At 28.6% G+C, this 22,606-nt stretch overlaps 1 protein-coding gene across 4 annotated transcripts; it reads right to left on the bottom strand.

The window, feature by feature from the left end:
- Positions 1–29: 29 nt before the first annotated feature.
- Positions 30–19,550, bottom strand: LOC107449195 (uncharacterized). 4 transcript variants are annotated; one of them, XM_016064664.3, is made up of 3 exons: positions 19,336–19,550; positions 16,316–16,415; positions 30–8,404 (listed from the first exon to the last, which is right to left on the bottom strand). In XM_016064664.3, the coding sequence occupies exon 3, from the start codon at positions 8,381–8,383 to the stop codon at positions 5,897–5,899; it is 2,487 nt and encodes an 828-aa protein (XP_015920150.1). In that variant the 5' UTR covers positions 8,384–8,404; positions 16,316–16,415; positions 19,336–19,550; the 3' UTR covers positions 30–5,896. The 4 variants fall into 4 exon arrangements, with proteins under 4 accessions (XP_015920150.1, XP_087017437.1, XP_087017438.1 ...); XM_087161311.1 differs by having other exon boundaries at positions 19,531–19,549; XM_087161312.1 differs by lacking the exon at positions 19,336–19,550 and adding an exon at positions 18,455–18,473.
- Positions 19,551–22,606: the final 3,056 nt, after the last annotated feature.

Genomic DNA, 22,606 nt, shown 5'->3' with positions numbered 1-22,606 from the left:
AATTTTAAAAAGTACAAGAGGCTAAAAAATTTAGTTGTATATTTTATTGCATTTTTCAACATGCACAATTAAAAATGTCATGAAAATAAAACCTAACTTACATAAAGCAACAAGACAACATATAAAACAAAACAATAACAAAATCAAAACTGCATACCATCTTTAACCAAACAACTTTAAAAAATATCAAAACCAATATTTTAAAACATTTTATAAAAATGGCCCAATGTAATAAAACATTAACAGAATAATATTTGGAATTTTATTTTCAGCTGTCTTTAAAAAAAACTAATTAGACTGTAACATGATTGTAACAAAAATAATATAGAACTGTTTATGCAGATTATACATTATAAGCCAAATGAATGATACATTTTATAATGAAGTATTTACAAATATATATGGCTAATGACATCTTTTAGGAAAACTAACACTATACAATACAATTTTCAAAACTAATTTTTACAGCTGAAACTAACAATCTCTTACTAATCAAATTAATATTAATCTTACTTGAATGTTAATAAATACTTCCTAGAATGGAATAGTGAGTAAACAAATTATATTAGCATAAATAATTTTACTTATTTATTATTAGTTTCAATGAAGAATAAAAACTGGTATGAAATATATTAAATGTTTATTAAAATGTCATTCTCAGAAAAATACAATAACATGTTTTGGAAAGAACAAGTCTCCTCTCATGAAGTGTTTAAAATATGATAAAAGGAAAAAACAGGAGGAAAGAGACAAGATTTGCATTAAAAAAAGGAAAGGCAGGACAAGATTTGCATTTTAAAAAAAAGAAAGAAAGAAAGAACATAATGGGAAAAAGGAAAGGAAAAAGAGAAGTGAGAACAAAACAAAAAAACTAAAAATAAAATTTCGAAACAAGTTTTTTCTAGCACTAAAAAGCAGTTTTATAATTTTTAAAAATTAAGCTTATTCATAAGAAATGGCTTTTTTTTTTCACAAATTAAGTTCAGAATTACAGTTAATGATAAAAAATAATCTTAACTCTTAGAAAAAATAACAAAAGCTTTCATGAAGATAGGTTTTTATTATTATTTATTATTACATACCAAAAGCACTGTTAATGCATTTTTATGCGAAGATATAGGACAATTGTTGATCGAAGATACAGACAAAGTCGCTTTACAGATTACATAGATATTAACTTTTGAACGATTTAACTGAAAAAGCAAACATGAAAGAAAAAAAATTCCTAACAAGCTGTATTTTCTACTACAAATAAAGGGAAAAATTAGGTTCTGTTTGAGAAACGAACTAGGTTGTATCCTGAACTCAGTTCAAAATTTAGTGATTTGATTAAAATAATATTAAAATATGAAAAGTATACTTAAAAACTCAAATATGAGTAATGACACAAAACCAAACATACAAATTCTCTGGTGTAGAAAAAGAAATGCTTAGCGCATACCCAAACAAGCTTTATGAAATGGATAATTTCATCAAACAGAGATAGGGGTAAAAAATGATGCTTCATTTAAAAAAAAAAACATTTATTAAAAAAATATATATGAATATTTATTACATATCTCCCCTCCTTCAAATAAAAAAAAGAAAATGAATAATAGTGTATTTAAAAAAAATCTTTCCAGAGTTTACTTTGGATTTGATGCAGATTGCATTTTAAAATACCTATTAGAAATCGGAATCATTGCGCATTAACACTTTGTTCTCCGGCAATTTTACACAGAAACTATGTCATACGGCTGTCACTGGCTATTATTTTTAATACACAATGCGCAAAACTTTCTGACAAAAATTTGATAATTTGTACGATCAAGTTTAATGTGATTGACAAGTAATGCTTTGAGTACCTTCATAGCAGTATAAAACAAGGTAAGAACTTAACATGTGATAAATATATACAAAAGAAACTTCATGAGTTATAATATTCAAAAGCATAGAATGTAACAAAGATTTATAAGTAAATATATTCAGAGCGAAATAAAAGCCAAGAAATGCTTGTGGCAATAGCTTATAAATCATCACATGAAAAACTTCAAGCTGTAGAAAGAAAAAAAAAAACACATTTCGAAACTGTGTTCATGTTCTTCAGTAATCGAAACACACCTACCGGTTTATATAGACAGGCTTTCACTTTTAAATATAGAGAGAGAAGATGCAACCACTGTTCACTAATTTGTGCACAAATACACATCTAGTATAGCTGATATATCTAGTATGGCATTTACAATTCTATTTAATAATGATAAAATTAAGTCTTTTGTTTCTTCAGGGATGAATAAGATAGAAATTTTGAATGAATGTACTTGTGATACATAATTGAAAAATTCATTTTAAGGAAAGACTCTAAAAATAAATTACAGTTTTTAATCTAACAACCTTTAAAATCCCTCTAGGAAAACATATTTCAGAGAAATAAATTAAAAATTTAGAATAACTATAATGAGATTTGAATTGTAAACATAAAATTTTATGCTCTTTTCATCTAAACCCAGTAGCATAATTAAAGTGGCACAGCAGATTTATTTTTGCCATGTAGATAAAAGTTAGTAAACACAAATATCTAATTACAGGCTCTGCAGATAAATCTTAAAATTTTATTATAGCGTTACGGATTATTATGTAGATTTTTGTGACTTGGCATGTAAATACATACAACAATTTAACACTTAAGTCAATTTCAAATATATTGCAGTATTTATATCTTTCCTATTGAGACTTTTAGTCAAGTATCAAGAAGCAAAATTAATGAATGCCATAATTTTTTATTATATTCAACTGAAATCCAATTTATACGAAATATAAATAGGGCATTTTGTATTTAGACCATCAATTACTCTTTTAATTTTCTTAAAAACCATTACAAAACAAAGCAAAAAAATTTTATATCCTCAATTTAAAAAGTTTTTCTTACATAAGTCATCCAAAAACCACTTATTAAAGTAGCTAAGTTACCACAATCAATCAGAAAGATGGATTAGTTTTATCACCTTAAAATATTTCAATGAAAAACATGGAACAAACATTAATGTTCAATATATCAGATTATTTCTAGACTTTTGCATCACTGTATTTTGTATATTCTGTATATTATTGATTTGAGACTTAAGAATATGAAAAAGAATAAAATGACTATGAAATTTCCAATAAAGATTAAGTGATTCAGCATAATTTACTCTTGCAAGAGTAGCGTTTCAGTTTTTCCTCATTGTTGTATTTAGAAAATTAAATTTGTTGAACAAAACAAACAACAGCAGAGGGGAATTTTTGATTGTGTCATAATACACTTTGTTTGATGTTTTAATCTTCAAAGAAATATACCCATTTTAGAAGAATACACCATCTCTATACAATATTTCTGGAACAGTAATATTTTCAAATCTCTTGTGTTTCAGAATAACTACAATGGAAAATATATATAACACACACCATGGTTAATTCTAATACATTTGAAAAAGTCAAATACAAATTAATTGATTTAAAAGTATTAGCTAAAAACACATTTAATCACTCAACGTCATAAACCTGATACTTGATTTACATTGTAAATATCACATTTTAAAACACAGCATCATACATTGTCAAAGGAACTACTTTAAAGTTTGTTTTTAAATGATCAAAGTATACTTTAAAAACTATGCAACAAAATAATTAAACAGAAATTATGGGACTATGAAATAATGTAAATGTATTGCAAAATTTATCTTTTCAAGTTTTAAGTAATATTGAATTGTTTAAATGTTAGTAACTAGGCAAGCTGTTATAGTTGTCTTTTTCATATAAATTTGAAAAGATGCAGTTAGAACCATAGAGCAGCAACCAAAATCTTTGCAAATAACGTTCAACAGAAAAAAGAAATAACAATTCATTAAATGTTAAGGTAGACAGGCACAAAAAAAAAAAAAAAAAAAACAACCCTGAATAACTTTAGATTGAATGATCGGATTTTCATGTTATAAAATTCAATATTAGCGGTTCAAGAGGCGGTGATATTTTAAGTTCAGAAATCAGGCACAAAAATGTACTTTTTCTGAATAAACATACCATTTTTTGTACACATTTCAAATCAACAGAATTGAATATTAAAAAATTCACATTTTTAAGATTTGATTTCTCAAGCTCACGAGTGCAACCGATTTTGCTCAGATTTTGTATTTTATAATGTAAAATTATCTTCTTTAAAATTATGTTAAAAGAAGTATACCAAAATTTTTTGACTATTATTAAATAAAACAATAAAAAATAATTAATAATTACTAATGGGTTGTTTTGTTTTTTCTTGCATGGTTTATCATTCATTTGCTTTCCTTTATCCAAAGGATTTTCTTTGGATAAACGAATTTTATAAATCTGTGCAAATATTTTTCAAGTTGCTTAAATAGTTGTTGAGAAAAGGTAAAATATGTGAAAAGTAAAATTAACATTAAGTGTGTCCAAACTGTTGTGACCATATTTCCCAAATTGCGTCTATTCGCTATATTTTGGGAGTCAGAAATACAAAACCGTCGGAGGAAAAAAAAAGGCATGTTCATTTGGAGAAAGTATGTTTTTGTATCTGATTATTTTTAATTAAAATATTGTCTGCGCCAATTAGATAGCACATTTGAGGTCATCACGCTCAAACTATTAAGATTGAGTCCTCCATTAGAAAATAACCATTCAGAAGATTCCATCAAGATCGATCAATAGTTATTCAGTGTGCTTCCTTTCTTTTTTTTGTATTGTACACCATAATATCAGAGCTTTTTCAAATAATACTTTGATTTGTATTACACTTTTAACCTTTCACCACGCACTTCACATGAAAACAGAATACCACCCTGCTAGACCATTCTTCTCCAATGTTAAAGTATAGATAAATCCTGATTTTATATTTGTAACACATAGAAATTAAAAATATTGCTAAACAATATTCAAATTTTACATAATTTACAGAATATTGCTATACACCAATAAGTGTTCAGGTGCATTATTTTTATTCAAAAAAAAAAAAAAAACAGTTTAAAATCGGAAATAAAACGACTATTTTGATTTGCTACCATTGGTACAATTTATAAAAACTTTTGCTTTTCTTTTGCATGGAATACTTTATATTTTTTAAGTATTTAATTCCTTTTTTGTTAAAAAAAAAAAGAAAGAATTTATCAATGTTGGTAAAATGTTTGGTTTACAACTAAAGCTGGGAAATATATCACTATATCAATTAATATTTTTTAAACATCACAACAACATTTAAAAAGCATTCTTATGATATATGTTGTATTTGTAAATTATTCCTTATGACAAATATCAAATATAGGTTCAATCAAATATAATATCGCTTTATTAACCATGTTAATAAAGCGATTCTAATCAAATATGATTTCATCATGACAATTTATTAATTTTGACCAATATAATGTTATCATTCATTACAATTTATTAATTTTATTTTAGTAACAAAAATATAAAAGCAATTTTAGTGTATTAAATTGAAAAAAGTATTGACATATTATCCAACATTGTATCAAAACTCCAATATAAATATTTGAAAAATATAATGAAACAGCAATACTTCTTAATAATACGTATTTTGCTGTTTAAATTCTGATATCGCTCAGCTCCAGTTGCAACTTATTTTTTAACACCAATTTGAATAATGGGCATATTTTTAGAGCTAATAGTAATAAATTTTTTTTAAAAAAAAGTGCTTTAGAAGTTTTTTTTGTTTAAGTAAGCTCAAATCTAAAAGCAGTGTTTTGAGGCATAAACAATACAGATATAATATACAATTTTAGTAATATTATCTGTTTCAAAAACTTGTTTTTAAACCTACCATAATTATAAAATCCATTCTTACTATTTACAGAAAATGTGAAGGCGGAGTTTTTCAATACTTTAACACCATTAGGCAGAAACTGCCTTAATTTCTCGTATGATTCAAATAATGACTTCGCAAAGCACCCCACTGAACAAAATTAGCATTACAAATTCTACACAGATTAGGTCTCTCTAAAATATGCTTTAAATAATGCCTTTTCAGATCTTTTCTCATATTAAAGGTCTCATTACACACCTTGCACTGATGAATAATAAAATCATGAGTTTCTCGATGAGCTTTGAAATCTACTTTGTTCTCAAACGTTGCTTCACAAACGCTGCATATGTATGTGATTTCTCCCTCATGACACAGCTTATGCTCCCTCAAATTATCCTTTTGGAGAAATATCTTATCACATATATTGCAAGGATAAGTAGGACTGGTATTATGTATCTTTTTATGCACCTCCAAATCTTCCTTGTTTTTAAAACCTTCATTACATACTTTGCAAAGAAATGGCTGACGTCGACTATGAACTTTTTTATGCTCCAACAAATCTTCTTTTGTTTTGAATCTTTCATTGCAATTCTTGCAAAGATGGGATTTTCTTTCAGCGCAGAAAGCTTTGTGATTCAAAAGATCATCTTTAGTCTTAAATTTCATGCTACATGCTCTACAATTGTGCACTTTTTTCTCATTGCAAGAACTCATATGATCTGTTAAGTCGGACTTAGAGCTATATTCTCCTCTGCAGTATTTGCAAATGAAACACGATTCATACTCAACAACCATATCATCATCATGGATTATTTCATGTTCTACCAAAGCCTTTTTAGTGGGAAATGATTCACAACACGTTATGCAGATGTGCTCCACACGACTATGTCGCTTTTGTCTAGTAGAAGATTGCTTACTAGTAAGCACAACTTCATTTTTCAATTTAGCACTACCATTAAGAGACTTACGAGACAATTTCTTTTCACTGCGAGTTTGCCTTGACTCTCTCACATCACTTTTCAGTTTCTTTTCATTATGAACTTGTTTGTGTTCACGAAGGTCACTTTTAAACTCAAAACCCTCACTGCATATGTTACAATGGAATGGTTTTCCCTCAGAATGTGCAGAAAGAGTATGAGATGCCAAATCTTCCTTGAACATGAAACTCATAGTGCAAATGCGGCAAGTAAACATTCTTCCTTCATTATGCATGAGCATATGATCTTCGTAATCACTAGGCAACAGACTTCCATCACATACCTCACAAGTAATTGTTTCATGGCTTTCTTTATGAGCTTCAAATTCGTCTTTTTCCCTAAATGCATTATTGCAAACATTGCATACGTACAATCTTTTTATAGTATGATTGTTGGACTCGTTCTTGATTCTTGCTTTTTCGCTATTTGTTGGTGGTGATATTTCCCATTGGTCATTTTTCGCCTTGCTATGCACTTTTGCCTTGTGTTTGTGCAGATCGCTCTTCTTGTCAAAAGTTTTGCCACATATTTTGCACACTGATTGTGACTTATTTGATGCATTGTGGGACATCCGATGAGAAACTAGATCATCTTCAATCGTAAAGCTATCATTGCAGACATCACAAACAAAAGGCCTTTCCTTAGGATGACTCAAGTAATGCATTTTCAGAGCACTCTCCTTAAAAAAGCTGGAAAAACAAATTTCACAAACAAAGCTCTCTTTTTTCCTGTGCTTTAGCCTGTGCATAACAAGATCCTTGTTTGATTCGAAAGTTTCACAGCATATTTTACAGTAATGCTCCCCCTTATCCTCGTGACTCAGAAAATGTTTTCTCAGGGATATTTTGCACTTGAAGCTTTCATAGCAAATGCTACATGCATGAGCATTTTTCACATGCTTCAATTTATGTTTTGCCAACTCACTTCTTCTTGCGAAGCTCTCGTGGCAATGATCACAAAGAAAATGCCGTTCAGTGCTGTGCATTTTATAGTGTTCAGTTAACTCTTCATCAGAGTTAAATATCTGCCTGCAGCAATCACAAACATGATGAGTACCAGCATGCGATTTGAGGCTAAGATAGGATGGAAATTTTAAATAACATACATTACATTCATGGACTTCCTTATCAGGGATGAGAGGTACAGAAAAAGGAATATCAGAATTGATATTTTGCGGCTCAATGTGTTCAACAATACTGGGATCTAGACTTTGAACCATCACTACATCATTTTCAACAGGAGTTACAATGATATCATTTGAATCAAGATTTTGAATAACACTATGATCACCGTTTGGAATATCATTAGGAAGGATAATTTCACTTTTAGTTACGGAGTTATCCAAGGGGAGAGCAACAAAAGAGTTATCCAAATCATTCATTCCATTTGGATACTTCTTCATTAGGTAAAGCTGCCTTTTTTCCTCAAAATGTTCTAAATTCGGACCAAACTCTTTACTGTGTTCTCGATAATGTTTCAACAAAGTATTTTTCCTGACAAAAGCTTTACTACATACAAAACAGGAATGAGGAAGTACTTTTATTTTGTTCTCCAATTCTGGAAATGAATTCTCCCTTACATTATAAACATCATTCAAAAAGCCGCTGCTATCCATATTATTGTCCTAGATCATAACCTGTAAACAATTTTACACATTACTTTTCATAAACACATAACTTTGATAAACATTTTAGGAATTTCACAAAACTTTATAAACATAAATTTTTGTTAATATTTATCAAATAATCTTTAACAAAATACGTACAGTCGTCCCCACTTAATCGCCCCTCGGATAATTGAATAACCCGCTTATACGAATAAAATTTAATGGAATCAATTCATTTTACATTAAACTAATGTTGAACTTCCCCATTTAAACGGTTATTTGTTGTTTTTTGCCCCCGCTTAATTGCATAAAGAAGTGGTACTGAAATGAAAAAAAAATTTGTCAATTTTAGAGTAATATTTAACCAGCTAATATAGAATTTCCCTTTTTCAGTTAAGATATGGTTACAATAGGTGGTCATTTCAATAGGGACTTCTTATTATAGTAGGTATTATAGTAGTTATACATTGAAGTAAACGAAGAGGGTTTTACCCCTCTTTGACTTACTTCACTCACACATCATTTAGTATGTAAAAAAGGGATAGAGTGATTTGTTTTTAGGTCAAGACTTGTGGTCCCCTCTTGATGCACTATTAGCTTTGATGAGAAAAAGTTTTAAAAACCTAATACACTAGTGTAAAGAGTGTCTTTTTCTTAAGTGGAATAACGGCTTAATCCAGTGAATAATTTTGAGTTGGTTGCAAGTTGAGCGCGAAAAAAAATTATTTAAATCTATCGGGAAAAAACAATGAATCTTAGAAACAATAAATTTTAAAGAAATCCCCAACTAAAATAGCGCATTAATTAGGAATTTCTCAAATTTCAAAGATTAGAAGAAAAAAAAATTCTGCATGTGTTTGAAAGGAATACGCACAAGTTATGAAAATTTTTGTAGAAACAAAAAGGGAATATCTAATCTTGATAAATTGAAAAATTAAACCGGTGTAAAGAAGTCTTCAATTATAGAATTTTTCGGATAGGTTTAAATAATATTTTAGTTCCTACATGATACTTTTTACTAACATTGATTTATTTTTATGTAACTGCAAATGACATTTTTTTATGATACTAAGGAAGAAAGTTTTAATTATAATTATTTATTGATCATATAAGTGAGTTTATTTAATCAAACCGCGATACTAAACCATTAAAAAGTAAAATTTCTTGAAAATTCAGAATTTTAGACTGAATATTGCATTCCCCTTTTAATCGAATAACCCGCTTAATAGCATAGATTTGGCTGGAACCGATGGTATTCCTTTAAGCGGGGTTGACTGTACTAGATAAAAATATTAGACAACCTACAATTTGAGGTGAACTAAAGCTCAGCACTTCTAGAAAAATTACACCAGATGTGTGAAAGACCAATAGCGAAGATAAAATAATGAGTGGAGGATAAAAGGATTATTAGAGCGAGTATTAATTAAAACGGTCGAGTGCAACCCTCAAGATTCCATATCGCATACTAAAAATATTAATTGAAACGGTCGAGTGCAACCCTCAAAAGAGATTCCATATCGCATACTAAAAATATTTTTTGGACATAAGTATTCAGATTCATGTAATTACTAATGACAATTGGTCACTTCGCAATCAATAAATATCTGACTTTATTATAGAAGTAAAAAAAAAATTTTTATGGAGAAAAAGTTCAGTAATAAGCAGGAAAATATGGTAATTATTTATATGATACCATGAGTAAAAAAGAAAAATATTAGGAAGATCTATTTATTAGATGAATAATCTTCCAATTAAAAATTTTTTCCATTAGTTTAGGAAATGAATTAATTGAAAAACAAATATAAATTATTTGTGTTTACTTTAACTTTAATCGATAAAAAAAATTTCTCACAACTATCATTTCCATTCATCAAGAATAATACAAAATATATATATCCATAGATATTTTCTGTAGATGAATGTATACTTTACAAAAATATTTACTTAATAAAATTTACTTATTAAATAAAATTACCTCTTTAATTAAAAATAAAATAAATGACAAACAACTTGAAAATTTAATAAAATGTTTAGACTGAAACAACTGTAAGAATAAATAAATAACACAGATCGCTAAAATATTACTTTTGAACTGAAACTCAGTCATTACAGATATTATTAAAAATTGTTGATCTCCAACTAAAATTAACATTGTGGGAAAAATTACTTAAAAATAATGAAAAAGTACACAAATATCTGTAATTTCGAATTAATAAAGCAAGAATTCCTAAAAAATAAAATTCACAATATATCATTAATTTTGAGTTATAACTCATGGATTTGGTAAACTAAATTTATTAAAAAAGAAAATATTTTATTTACTACACTGTGAATTCTGGGACAAAGTAGACACAAATGACACTTAAACTTTTGAAATTGATAATTGGTCACTTGTCATACATTATTTTCTTCAGAAATACAAGAAATTTCGAATCTAAATTTCCAATTAACTTATTAATTTTTAAAAATCAGGAGCAAAGTCAATTTTACTCCTTATAATTTTACAATGCTGAAAATCTCAATTTGTTACATACTGTCATTTGAATAAATTTATGTTTCCACATATAATATTGTTACAAATAAAAATAAAATATAATGTAGACGTTAAAACAAATTAAATATATTATTTACATATATTAATGAATAGGATGTATGATAGATTGATGATGGTTTCAGAATTATATAGATGACACATCACAATAACAATATATGTATTGAAGGTTCAATGGTCACACAATGTGAGGTTAAAATTGAACAGTATCACCAATGAGGGTAATTCTCCCCCCACAGGAAATTTAGTAATCAAACTGGAGGTGCAATAACTGTTGTCCAGTAATAAAAAAAAGGCGAATAAAAAATTGAGAATCTTTTTAAAAAAAAGTGAAATTTTTACTAGATAAAATATTTACATTTAAATTATGAAAAAGAAGAGAGGTTTAAAAATTAATGTTTTTTAAAAAAAAAATTATACAAAGAATTATTTCGCTAATACATAAGAAACAGATAAAGTTTTATTGGGTTTTTATTTTATTTAGTAGTTTGAAATGGTATAAAACGAGCAGAAAATGTGGTAACTGAATGACATTAATCTATAAATTTATTTAGATCTGAACTTTTAGAAAGTGAAACAACTAACTTTAAGTTAGTATTCAAATTCAAAACACACATAAATAATACAGTAAAACCTTTTTTTGTGCGGTAGATAGGGACCGCATAAAAGAAATCGCACAAAAAAAAATTCAAAAATTTTATAAATTCTGACATGTAATAAACAAGTTTGTACGATATATCACCAAAAACTTTTTTTATGCGGTTGATAGGGACCGCATAAAAAAAGTCGGACTCAGAAAATACATCAATGATTTATGAAATAGATGAGAGAATGCTTTTAATAAAATTAAATAATTAAATTAGACCTAAAGAAATTTTAAAAATATTTAATTCTTCATTGTACATATACATGGAGAAGTTTTCAAACTATACTTTAAATAGTTTGCCGCTACTCGTCGTAATCCAAAACGCGCATCTTCTTGTAATGAATTGGTTGAAAATCGCTGTCGTCGCTTGAAGATAGGGTTTCAATTGATTTGTTTTTTGGTACCATAAAGTCAGTGATCAGTTTTTGTGACGACGGTCGACTGGTCAATTGCATGTAAACGTCACGATAGCGAGACATGCATGATCTCAGTTCTTTTTGGAATTTTAAGCGTCTTTCCACATTTTTATCTATTTTAAGAAAATGCGTTTCCAATTTTTTCGAAATCTGGATCCCTGCATATATTTTATCTGCTGTAATAGATTCCGGTTCTTCTTGTCCATTTTCATAATCTATCAAACTATTGATAATGTCACTATCGTCCACAGTTTGGTCCTCAATCATCTCGTTCAAGTCATTAACGCCGAAAGAATCAAAGCCTTCTCCGCCGATGTTATGTGCGAGCGCACTAATTTCAGATAATAACGTTGACGCGTTTTCGGTGACGTTTCGATTAATTACACATTCAGGCCAGATCGCTTTCCAGCACGAATTTAATGTGTGTTGTTTGATTTGCCCAATTGCTGCAATAATATGGTGTATGCAGTCTAAAATTGTGAATTCTTTCCAAACTTCAGTCAGGTTTAGTTTATCGCTCTCCAGCTTTTTCAAAATGTAGCTGAAAGTTAATTTGATATAATGTTTCTTAAAATTTGCGATTATGCCCTGATCCAGTGGTTGTATAAGGCTAGTCGTATTTGGTGGTAAAAACACTATTTGTACATTAGGATGTTCTATACAGGGATGACCGGGTGCATTATCTACAATTAGCAATGCTTTAAACGGAAGACCCATCTCTTTCATGTATTTTTCAACTTCTGGTACAAAAGAATCGTTGAACCATGTTGCAAATACAGCTGATGTGACCCATGCTTTTTTATTGGCCATGAAGTGTACTGGATATTCTGATAAATTTACGCCTTTTAGAGCGCGTGGGTGTAAAGCTTTATTTATAATAAGTGGTGTTAACATCTTTGCACCAGAGGCATTGCTGCAAAGAAGAAGTGTGATTCGATCCTTTGCCGCTTTAAAACTACTTGCAATTTTCTCCGATTTCGCAATAAATGTTCGGCTGGGCATCTTTTTCCAGAATAACCCAGTCTCATCTGCATTAAATACTTGATCTGGGCAATATCCACCATCATCAATGATTTCCGCTAATACTTTGCGATAATTCATTGCAGCTGTTTCATCGGCGGACGCTGCCTCGCCTTGTATCTTCACATTATGAAGTGCATACCGTTGTAAAAATCCAGCAAACCAGCCATTGCTCGCAGAAAATGTCACTTCTCGTAAACAGGAAGACGAACTTGGTTCTAAGTCCTTCAGTTGGTTGAAATACTGTCTAGCTTTTTCTTGAATTAATTCTTTGTGAACAGGGATTCGTTTTTTATTTAAATCTTTAACCCACAGCACGAGAGCCTTTACCGTCTTCTCTATTACAATATTTCTCTATTACAATATTTCTCGAATACGATGCTCTTTTACTACTGTCGTTTGTTGTATTATTAAGAGATTCATATATTTTACTTGCACGTTTGTGTATAGCTCTGATCGTGGATTCACCTAATTTAAATTCCTTAGCAACAGCTGTGGATCCTTCACCATCTGCTAGTCTATTTAATATTAGAATTTTTGTTTCTAATGGAATTGTCTGTCTTTTTACTTTGTTTTGGCTATAATTATTCATTTTAAGGGAGAACTTACTATGTCTAAAAATAAAATAAAAATCATAAAAACTACATATAAATAGAAACAAAAGTAATTAATTTATTTACCTTTAATCTCACTATAAAGTGAATCCTTAATCACATGAATCGTGTAAAAAACTCTGAATACGAAGCGTATATTTGAGATACGCGCAGACGAGAATTTACAAAATAAAAATAATGGTTTAATTTTAAAATACAAAGTATTTTAACACAGCAGACGATTTTTTACTGAGTTGTTTAGCGTAGAATAAATTTTAAACAGAAGAGAAAATGGAGTTGACGATAATAAATGAACTTATTAAAATAAATAAACAGAGCATCGCGAAGTTCAGATACATCGTTGTCAAGGAGACCACGTAATCAGAGTTCGTCCACAACATGCATATGCACATTGATAGGAAACATTAAACTGGTGCTAACGCCGTTAAGGTTCATATACCGCATAAAAATAATTCGCACAAAAAAAATCTCACAAAAATAAAATCGCATAAAACCAATCGCACAAAAACAGAATCGCATAAAAAAGGACCGCACAAAAACAGGTCTCACTGTATTTACACAATTTTTCAAAAAAAAAATTCGGCTAAAGTATCCGATGATGAAAACTTTATGTTCAGAAAATGCAAGTTCATGAAGATCATTTTGATACGTAATATCTAGATATTCATGAGGGGGAAAAAATTTGTGCTTAAAATGGGAGCAACGAGTCACAGAAAATCAAAAATCTGTAAAAAAAAAAAAAGGATATAAAGGCTCAAATAAAGAATCCCTTCATCTTCTTAAAGGAAAAGGAAATGAAAAAGTAGAACATTTTGCAATTAAAATGCAAATGGGGTTCAAGCTACTCATTGGCATCAAAAGGATTGGATATACATTTTTAAGTGATGAAATGGATCTTGGAAACTTAACTATTTTTGCCTTCCATGATGTTTTAATTTGTAACTTGTTGAGTGCATTTCCTCAATTAGAAAACATATCATTCTTTAGAGACAGGGCTGAAAGCCAATTTACGAAAAATATGTGTTTACTGATTTAGCATTCATGTTAGAACAATATGGTATAAAGACAACTTGGAGCTTTTTTGCCACAAGTCATGGGAAAGGGGATGTTGATGGCATTGGATGGAATTATAAAACGTGCAGTGTAGGAAATCATCTTGACCGGAAGGTGGATCAAAACTGCAGCAACTAAATTTGCAAAAGTTGCTGCAGAAAATACCCAAAATATTAAAGTAACATTTATTTCTAATTTCAAAAGAAGAGATAAATAAATTCAAAGATCTTACAGAAAGATGGAATAATATCCATTCTATTTCTGACATACACAACAGTCACTATTTGAAACCTGTAAGAAATTATGTTATTGAATATAGTGAGTATTTTTATTTTTCCCTTTTTTTGAGGAGAAGAGATTGATGTAATAAGCGTTGGGCGATTTCTGTTAGAATGAAAAGGAAACAAATAAAAAATAACTATGTAGGACAGATACTACATATAGAAGATGAGTTTATAGAAATATTCTGTTTGAGACAACATGATAATGAAGGAAGAATATTTATGTACACAGAGAAAGAAGATAAATACTAGATTGACTGTGATCCAATTAGGCAGAAAAAATTAGAGGAGCCTGAAATTGCAACAGATGGCTCTGTTACGACACTTCACAGTAGATTTAAATTGTATAATGCCTCAGTAGCTGAATGAATGATTGTAAATTGTAGGTTTAAATTTCAGAATGCCTTTCCAGATGAATAAATTATTGTAAATTGATATTTATCATTTTGAACTTTTCGTTCTCTGCGTTACCATTAACAAGTACTTCATTTCTATGGTAAATATAATTATTTTTAAAAAGTACAGGTCATATTATTCTAATAATTACAACATCTTTATATAATCTTATTTTTCAAAAATTTTTCCTTTTAACTGAATTTTTATTTTAAAAAAATTATAATGTGATAAGCATGTCATAAAAATGCCTTCCGTTACCATTATTTAAATTTGAATTTAAGAAAAAAATTTATAAACTGAAAGGTGCTAGGTTTGATATTTTTAGCAATTAGCTATAAAGAGTATAAAAATCTAAATATTAATCATTGAAAAATTGTGTAACCTTTTTGATTACAGTCAAAAATACATTGTATTTGCTGTACAAACTGCTCTTTCATTACCGCTGTGTGTACATTTTACTTTTATCAAATCTCTTTCATTCCATACAATTTGGAATTATTAGCAAGAAGGTTAAGGCTTTATGATTTCAAGGACAGGAAGATTGCAGAAAGACTTCTCAAATTATATTTAAAAATTTTATGCTCGGGTTTTTAAACTCTCATTAAGAACACAAAACAGTGTAAAGAAAATAAAACATATATGAAGATCAATAGGGAGAGTAAACCACAAAATGCAAAAGATGGTGATCTAGTCATTATTTTGTGAAAAATGGGTATTAACTATTCTTCTCCTTTGGGCTTCTAATAGTATTCTTTAGACGTATATGCTACTAATGTTAAAAAAAAATACTTTTTATAGTCAAAGAAAAGCAAATAGAAAACATAATTTTTCAAGAATTAAATATCTGAAATAATATTCATTAAAAAAATTCTGAGATACGAAATATACAAAAACTATTAAAAGGAGCAATAACGATTAAAAGGAGAGACATAAGTTATAAAGTAATAGATAATTCTCAACTTACCACACACATGGAAAATATTGTAACGAAAAATTCTTCAATCATAAACACCTTAACTGCATATTTGAGAAAGCTTAGCCATGGCAAAAATATAACATCATGCCTAGAAAATAAATTATGAACTAGATATAATAGGCATATTACTAAGAATTATAAATTTTACATTAATAAATATTTATAATGCTTTATGCAAAGCAAATTATTTTTCATATTAGTCAGACATTTACCATTAATGGATAACCAAAAATGACATTACAATCCAGGATCTAATACAGGTCAATTTTACTACCGTTTATTAGTGTTTTCACAAAAATCTAGCAGTGAATCGGTACATTCACAAAAATCATAATTATTCTAACAAAATCAACACCTTCGGAAAAAGATTTTCTCGCAATTCAAAAATCCAGCATTGCAATTCGTATTCACGAGATTTAAAATTCACACATCTTGATTCATATTCCCACATTTTAAAAATTGTATGTTCATATCATATGTCATATATCAATCATATGTCATATAAAACAGAAAGCAAGGGTGATTGTGACACAAAGTAAAATATCCTGAAAATTTTATATATCAATATACTAAACATATTTTATATTTAACATAATCTTTTTAACTTGCAATTATAATCAAATTATCCACTAATGAAGAATATTACACCTTTATAATTATTAATTAAAGAAAAAACTTACTTCTTAAAAGAATCTGAGATATTAAAATCGCATCTGGATTTTAAAATATAAATCACTATATTGAATTTTTAAAACGTGAAATAACAAATTGCGATATTGAATTTTAAATTGCGTCAATACGAATCGCAATGGGTAGCTTCTAAATCGCGTATAAATACAAAAATCAATTTTTGATATTAATAACCATATAAAAATGCATCGCATAATGGATTTTAAAAATGTGCGAGTACGAATTGCGATATTGGGTTTTAAAAACACATTAATACAAATTACGATATTCGGTATTAAAAATGTGCAAATACAGATCAAGATATTGGATTTTTAATGCGCATGCACAGGAATCACAATGTACGATTTTTAAATCAAGTGAATACAAATCGTAAAGTGTAACTTTTAAATTGCGTAAATACAAAAACTGATGTCTAATACTAAAATTTTGTGAATAACAATCGCGATATTAGCAGATTCTTATACAGTTTTAAATATTCAAAATACCGAAATACCACCATACAGAAATAATTAAATTGGCGAAAAAATCACGAGTATGCAAACGTCTCGTTAATGGGATTTAGCAAATATTTCAACATTTTGTCGGATCATAAGATTTTGATTCGCGAAAGTCCTTCAACTAGTGGCCTTAAGATGCGCAAAATTTTACAATATATGGGGGGGGAATCAAAGGCCCTGCTTCTAATTTTTAGACCAGGAAGAATGATACGAAAACCCTAGAATTCTGGGTTACACTCGAAATATGGGATACACCCTCTAAGAAAGATATCAGTATGTTAGACAAAATGAATGCAAAGGTTTGATTAAAACTAGACATAGGCATCCATGAACCTAAAAAATAAAATCAGAAAAAAGGACTAATTTAAAAGGTACAACTCTTAGCCATCTTGTAGAAAGCCATAATTTTTATATAAATAAGCATATATATTTCACTTTACTGCAATTAAAAAAAACGAGCAAGCTTTTCACAAACATTATAAATTTAAATATTATCTTATAAATAAAGTCTAAGTTTAAAATATCAAAGACTTAGTGTTTAGTGTCATTTACTTGTGCTACGTTTACTTTGTACATAGTGTTTAGTTTAGTGTCATTACAAAGACTTAGTGTCATTGGTGAAGAAATATTATAGGAATAAACATATATTTTTTGAATTTTTGTCCCTCAAAATATAATGCAATTAAAATATGGAATCAATAGTTAGGACAGAAGAGTGGTTGAAGGTTCAAGCTCCTAAAGATAAATTTTACTTTCTGCATATTTTGCCATAACTCCAGATCTAATGATACGAATTAAGAAAAATTTGCACACAATTATAAAATTTGTATATATCTACACAAAAAGATATTATTTTTTAGTAATTTTTATTAGTCAATTTAATGATGATTAAAGAATGCAGATTAGAAAAGAATAAAAATTATTATATCAATTTAATTACCGTAATTTTAAATAGAAAAATACAAAATCCGTAGGGAATCAGTCAAATAGTTTTTTTTTAAAAAATAAAAATACAACTTCTTTGAGAAGGCAAAATTTACTAAAAAAGAATTTAAATAGACTCAAACTTTTAACCTCTCTTCAACATTAATTAAATGGACCATAGTTTCCAGACTACCACACATATTTTAAGTGTGAATAATCTAAATTTGTCAATAAAAAAAAAATTTAATTCTCGTTTATTCAGAGAAAGCAGGGTTTGTGATTTTTTCTTTTAAATTCTATAACTAAGTTTATAATTAAACTAAATTTTATAGTTGTTTATAACTAAAAAAAGAAGATGAAAAAGGGAAATATTAGTTTAGATCACATATTTAAAGCATGGAAAAATCAATTGAATCTTCAAGTTGAAGCATGGAAAAACCAACCCCTCAAAATAAATGAGGAATATTTTTCTTTGTTAGAAGCAGAAAACTTAATTCAATTAATTTATATTTTTTAAAAAAAAAAACTATTTATTATGAGCAATTTCATGTATTTCAGTTAAAACGTATCGATATTAAAAGTCCCGCCGAAAATGACGAACGGGAAAAAATTAAATAAATAAACAACTTCAATTTATAAGAAATCTTTAATTGAATTAAGATGGATAGAAACTCCGGGTCTCCAAAATTATACTTTTTCTAAAGAAACGTTTATGGTCATAATCAAAAAGAGACGGATAAATTATTTCTCTCCCCTCCCCCATCTTCAGCAAATAATATAAATATAAGAATAATAAAGATCATGTAATAATAGTTTGACAATCATATTCTCTCCCCGATTACATGTTTAAACACTACATTCTCCCCGCATTACAGCAAAGAAAAAACGGGAACCTACACAAACAGCTGAAATTAAACAATTTCAATCAGTAGAATATAAAAAGAAATTTATGCTGCTTCTGAACTATACGAACACCTTGCTAATTTAGTATAATTTTCGTTCGGAAAAGTGTGCATTTCTTGCCTGATTTGGATTTAACTAAATATTTTGATAACAGATCGGTAATATAAACCAATTTAATTTTCACTTTACCCAAGCGTCAATGTGAAAGTAGAAGTATTTATCATCATAAGCTTCATCATTATAATAGGATGTCTTCACATTACGTCACAGGTCACGTGAGTATTTCCATTTACAAGCGCGGAGAGCATTGCACTGCTAGCGTCTCTGATAGCAACATGTTCCTTGGATTTATTTTATTAAATGCCTTCTTGATATAATGGCATAATGTGCTGCATTTGGGTGCCACTATTATCGTACCAAACCCAACTGCATCGATAATTTTTTTTTACTTTTCCATTTAACCACAAAGAATAATTAAAAGCATGTTTAATCAAAATAAAACGGGACAATTTTGCTTCAACGAAGTATACACTTTTATGTTTGGACCATTTTGAAGAAAATCCCTTTATATATAAATATCAGAATTTTACAAACATAAGCGAGGATCTATCCCTGCATTTTTTTTTTTTTTTACTAAATACAAGGAACGAAGAATTTTAAATCGCTCTGATACATAAACAAAAATGAGGTTCCATCAATAAATAAAGCTGGAGACATGATATCTACTGATTTAAAATAAGTGTCTTTGCTATACTTATTTATAAGTGCAATATATTTTCATCTATAGTAAAATTAGCAAAGTTAGGAAAATGTCATTATTATAATATTTAATAATAACTAACGTTACGTTACTAAATAGATCAGACATTTGTTATACTTAATTCATTCTTTCAAATTTATGGCACTAAGTTCGTAGCAACTTAAATTTATAGAGTATTTATTAATTGAACTTAAACTAAATATGTATTAATGAAAGTAGTAGAAAATTATATTTTTATTCTTAAATTTTATTTTTAAAACTGTCTAAGAAAGAAATATTTACAATACAGATTTAGTAAAATGGATACAATATAGTACAAGTACACCAGAAATTAAGTAAAATTTTACTGTCCAATTATTCTACTATCATCCAAATCTTTACCTTGCTTAATTCAGAAATAAAATGCAACGCAAGATAATATCAGAAAATTCCAAATTTAATATTATATAGCATCAAAACCAATGCGAAATAATGTTATGGTGAAAGCCAGATAATATTAGTTTGCATAGAATCTAATGTTATGCAATGCACGGAAAACAGCGACCTTTTGCATCTTTCTAATATTAGAAAGTTGTACAAGATAACGTTAGATTTTACAGGATTTCTGATGTTATCAAATATTAAGTGCTATACTTGGGATAATTTTTGTAATTTTTTTTTATTAAAAAAATAAAATGTTGGGAATATTTTTCATTCCATGGCCAAATTTGGTATTTAAACCGTACACATATGCAAAATTGTTCATCAAATTCCAGGAAATTGATTTTCGAATTCTACAAGGCTTACTTTGGATATTTCCATTTCAGATGGAGAAAAAAAGTTTGCTTTTATTCATCAAAAACAATAGTATTGCACGATTATAGCATGATGCACAAATCAAAAGCACATAACTAAGAAAATGCAAAATGTATCTTTTGATTTGTTGTAGAGGTTGAGTATAATGGAAATAACAAAACTTGAGGTAAAGTAAATTTTACTTCATTATTTTTGCTCATTTGGAAATGTAAATTTAGGGGGGAAATCTTATCATGCATACTTTAATTTTTTTAATGCTTGAAAAAATTAAGATTTTTATATAAATGTTTTTATGTAAATGTCAAAAAGTACTCCATTTTTTTGTTCATGTGATTTTAAATCCCGTTAACATGACGATAAAGCTGTATTTTAAACAATACGAAAGCTCAAAAATTTAGAAAATTACAGGGCTCGAAAAAACTCAGAAATTTTACCCGTCCCCGGGGACGGCTTGTCCAATAATGTACCCGTCCTCCTTTGAAACTAACCCGTCGCTTCTAAATAAATAAAAACATAATTTTCTCTTATTTATTACAAACATTTATATAAATTGCACAATGAATTAGTAGTTACTAGGATTACATTATACAGTAATAAAAGAAATACTAGGTTACTAATAGTAAAACCTAGTATCTCTAATATGAAATAATTAATTTCTTTGATGAAATAATTTAAATAACAAAAGTTAAGTTATCTGTCAATTATCATGTCAATTTATCCGATGGTACTGCGTTTTTTAAATGAATCAAATATGACGTTTGCCAGTTCCACAATCAAGCCAATGATTTACAGAGGTTTCTGCACAGAAGTCTGAAAGAGGTTTTCCATTTAGGTAGATGTTCATAATTGCGCTTAACGCTTTTTGTTTAAGACTAGTAAGTATTGTGTTTTTTTGTAAGTTCATTGTTGAAAAGCCTCTTTCAACCACTGCAGTACTCCCAGACAGAGAAAACATCAATTCCACCATGCGCAGTATGTTGCTGTATTTCGAGATTAGAGGGTCATTTAAGAAAGGAGGCGCTAGACTCTTGTAAGATAACAAAAATTGAAAATGTATCACGAACATTAACGGGAAAATAGCTGTCAATGCGGACGCTGGATGCGAGAAATTTGTTGTCCGCGGGGAATTTTTGACCACCGAGGCCGGGCGGACGGGCGGTTTTTCGAGCCCTGGAAAATTACTTGAGCAATAACGGTCTAATACGTACATCACGGGAATTCATCTCAAGTGCATATAGTTTTGTAAATAAGAAAAACAATCATAAAAAAGTAAAATAAGATTTCAAAAAATTGGAAATTTGATCAAAATTAAATTAAAAATTATTTTATTAATAACGATAGGAAGTAATGACTTCTGTAACTTCTGCAGTAAAATTAGTTGCCATTAAACATAGATAAATTTAAAGTTAGAACAGCAATTGCAATTAAGAGCAAGAATATTTGTTCAAATAAAGTGCATTATAAAACAAAAACACAATCAAAATTTAACAAATCCCAAATGTAGGAAGGCAGAACTGAGTACATCGAAACTATTATTTGATTGTCATGTGAAACTCAAATCGTCTATTATATTTCAATCACCTTTACAAATAATCGTCTTTCAATTTCTGTTTTCTCCCCTCCGGTAATAAAACAAGGTTTGATTTTTTCAGTCTCATCTTCTTCATTTAGGTATTTGTAATTCGAGAAGAAAAGTCACTGTTACTCAGA

The sequence above is a fragment of the Parasteatoda tepidariorum genome, chromosome 4 (assembly GCF_982258835.1).
Source record: "Parasteatoda tepidariorum strain Cologne lab strain chromosome 4, Ptep-v5.0, whole genome shotgun sequence".
Lineage (NCBI taxonomy): Eukaryota > Metazoa > Arthropoda > Arachnida > Araneae > Theridiidae > Parasteatoda > Parasteatoda tepidariorum.
This window is presented reverse-complemented; position numbering and strand designations above follow the sequence as displayed.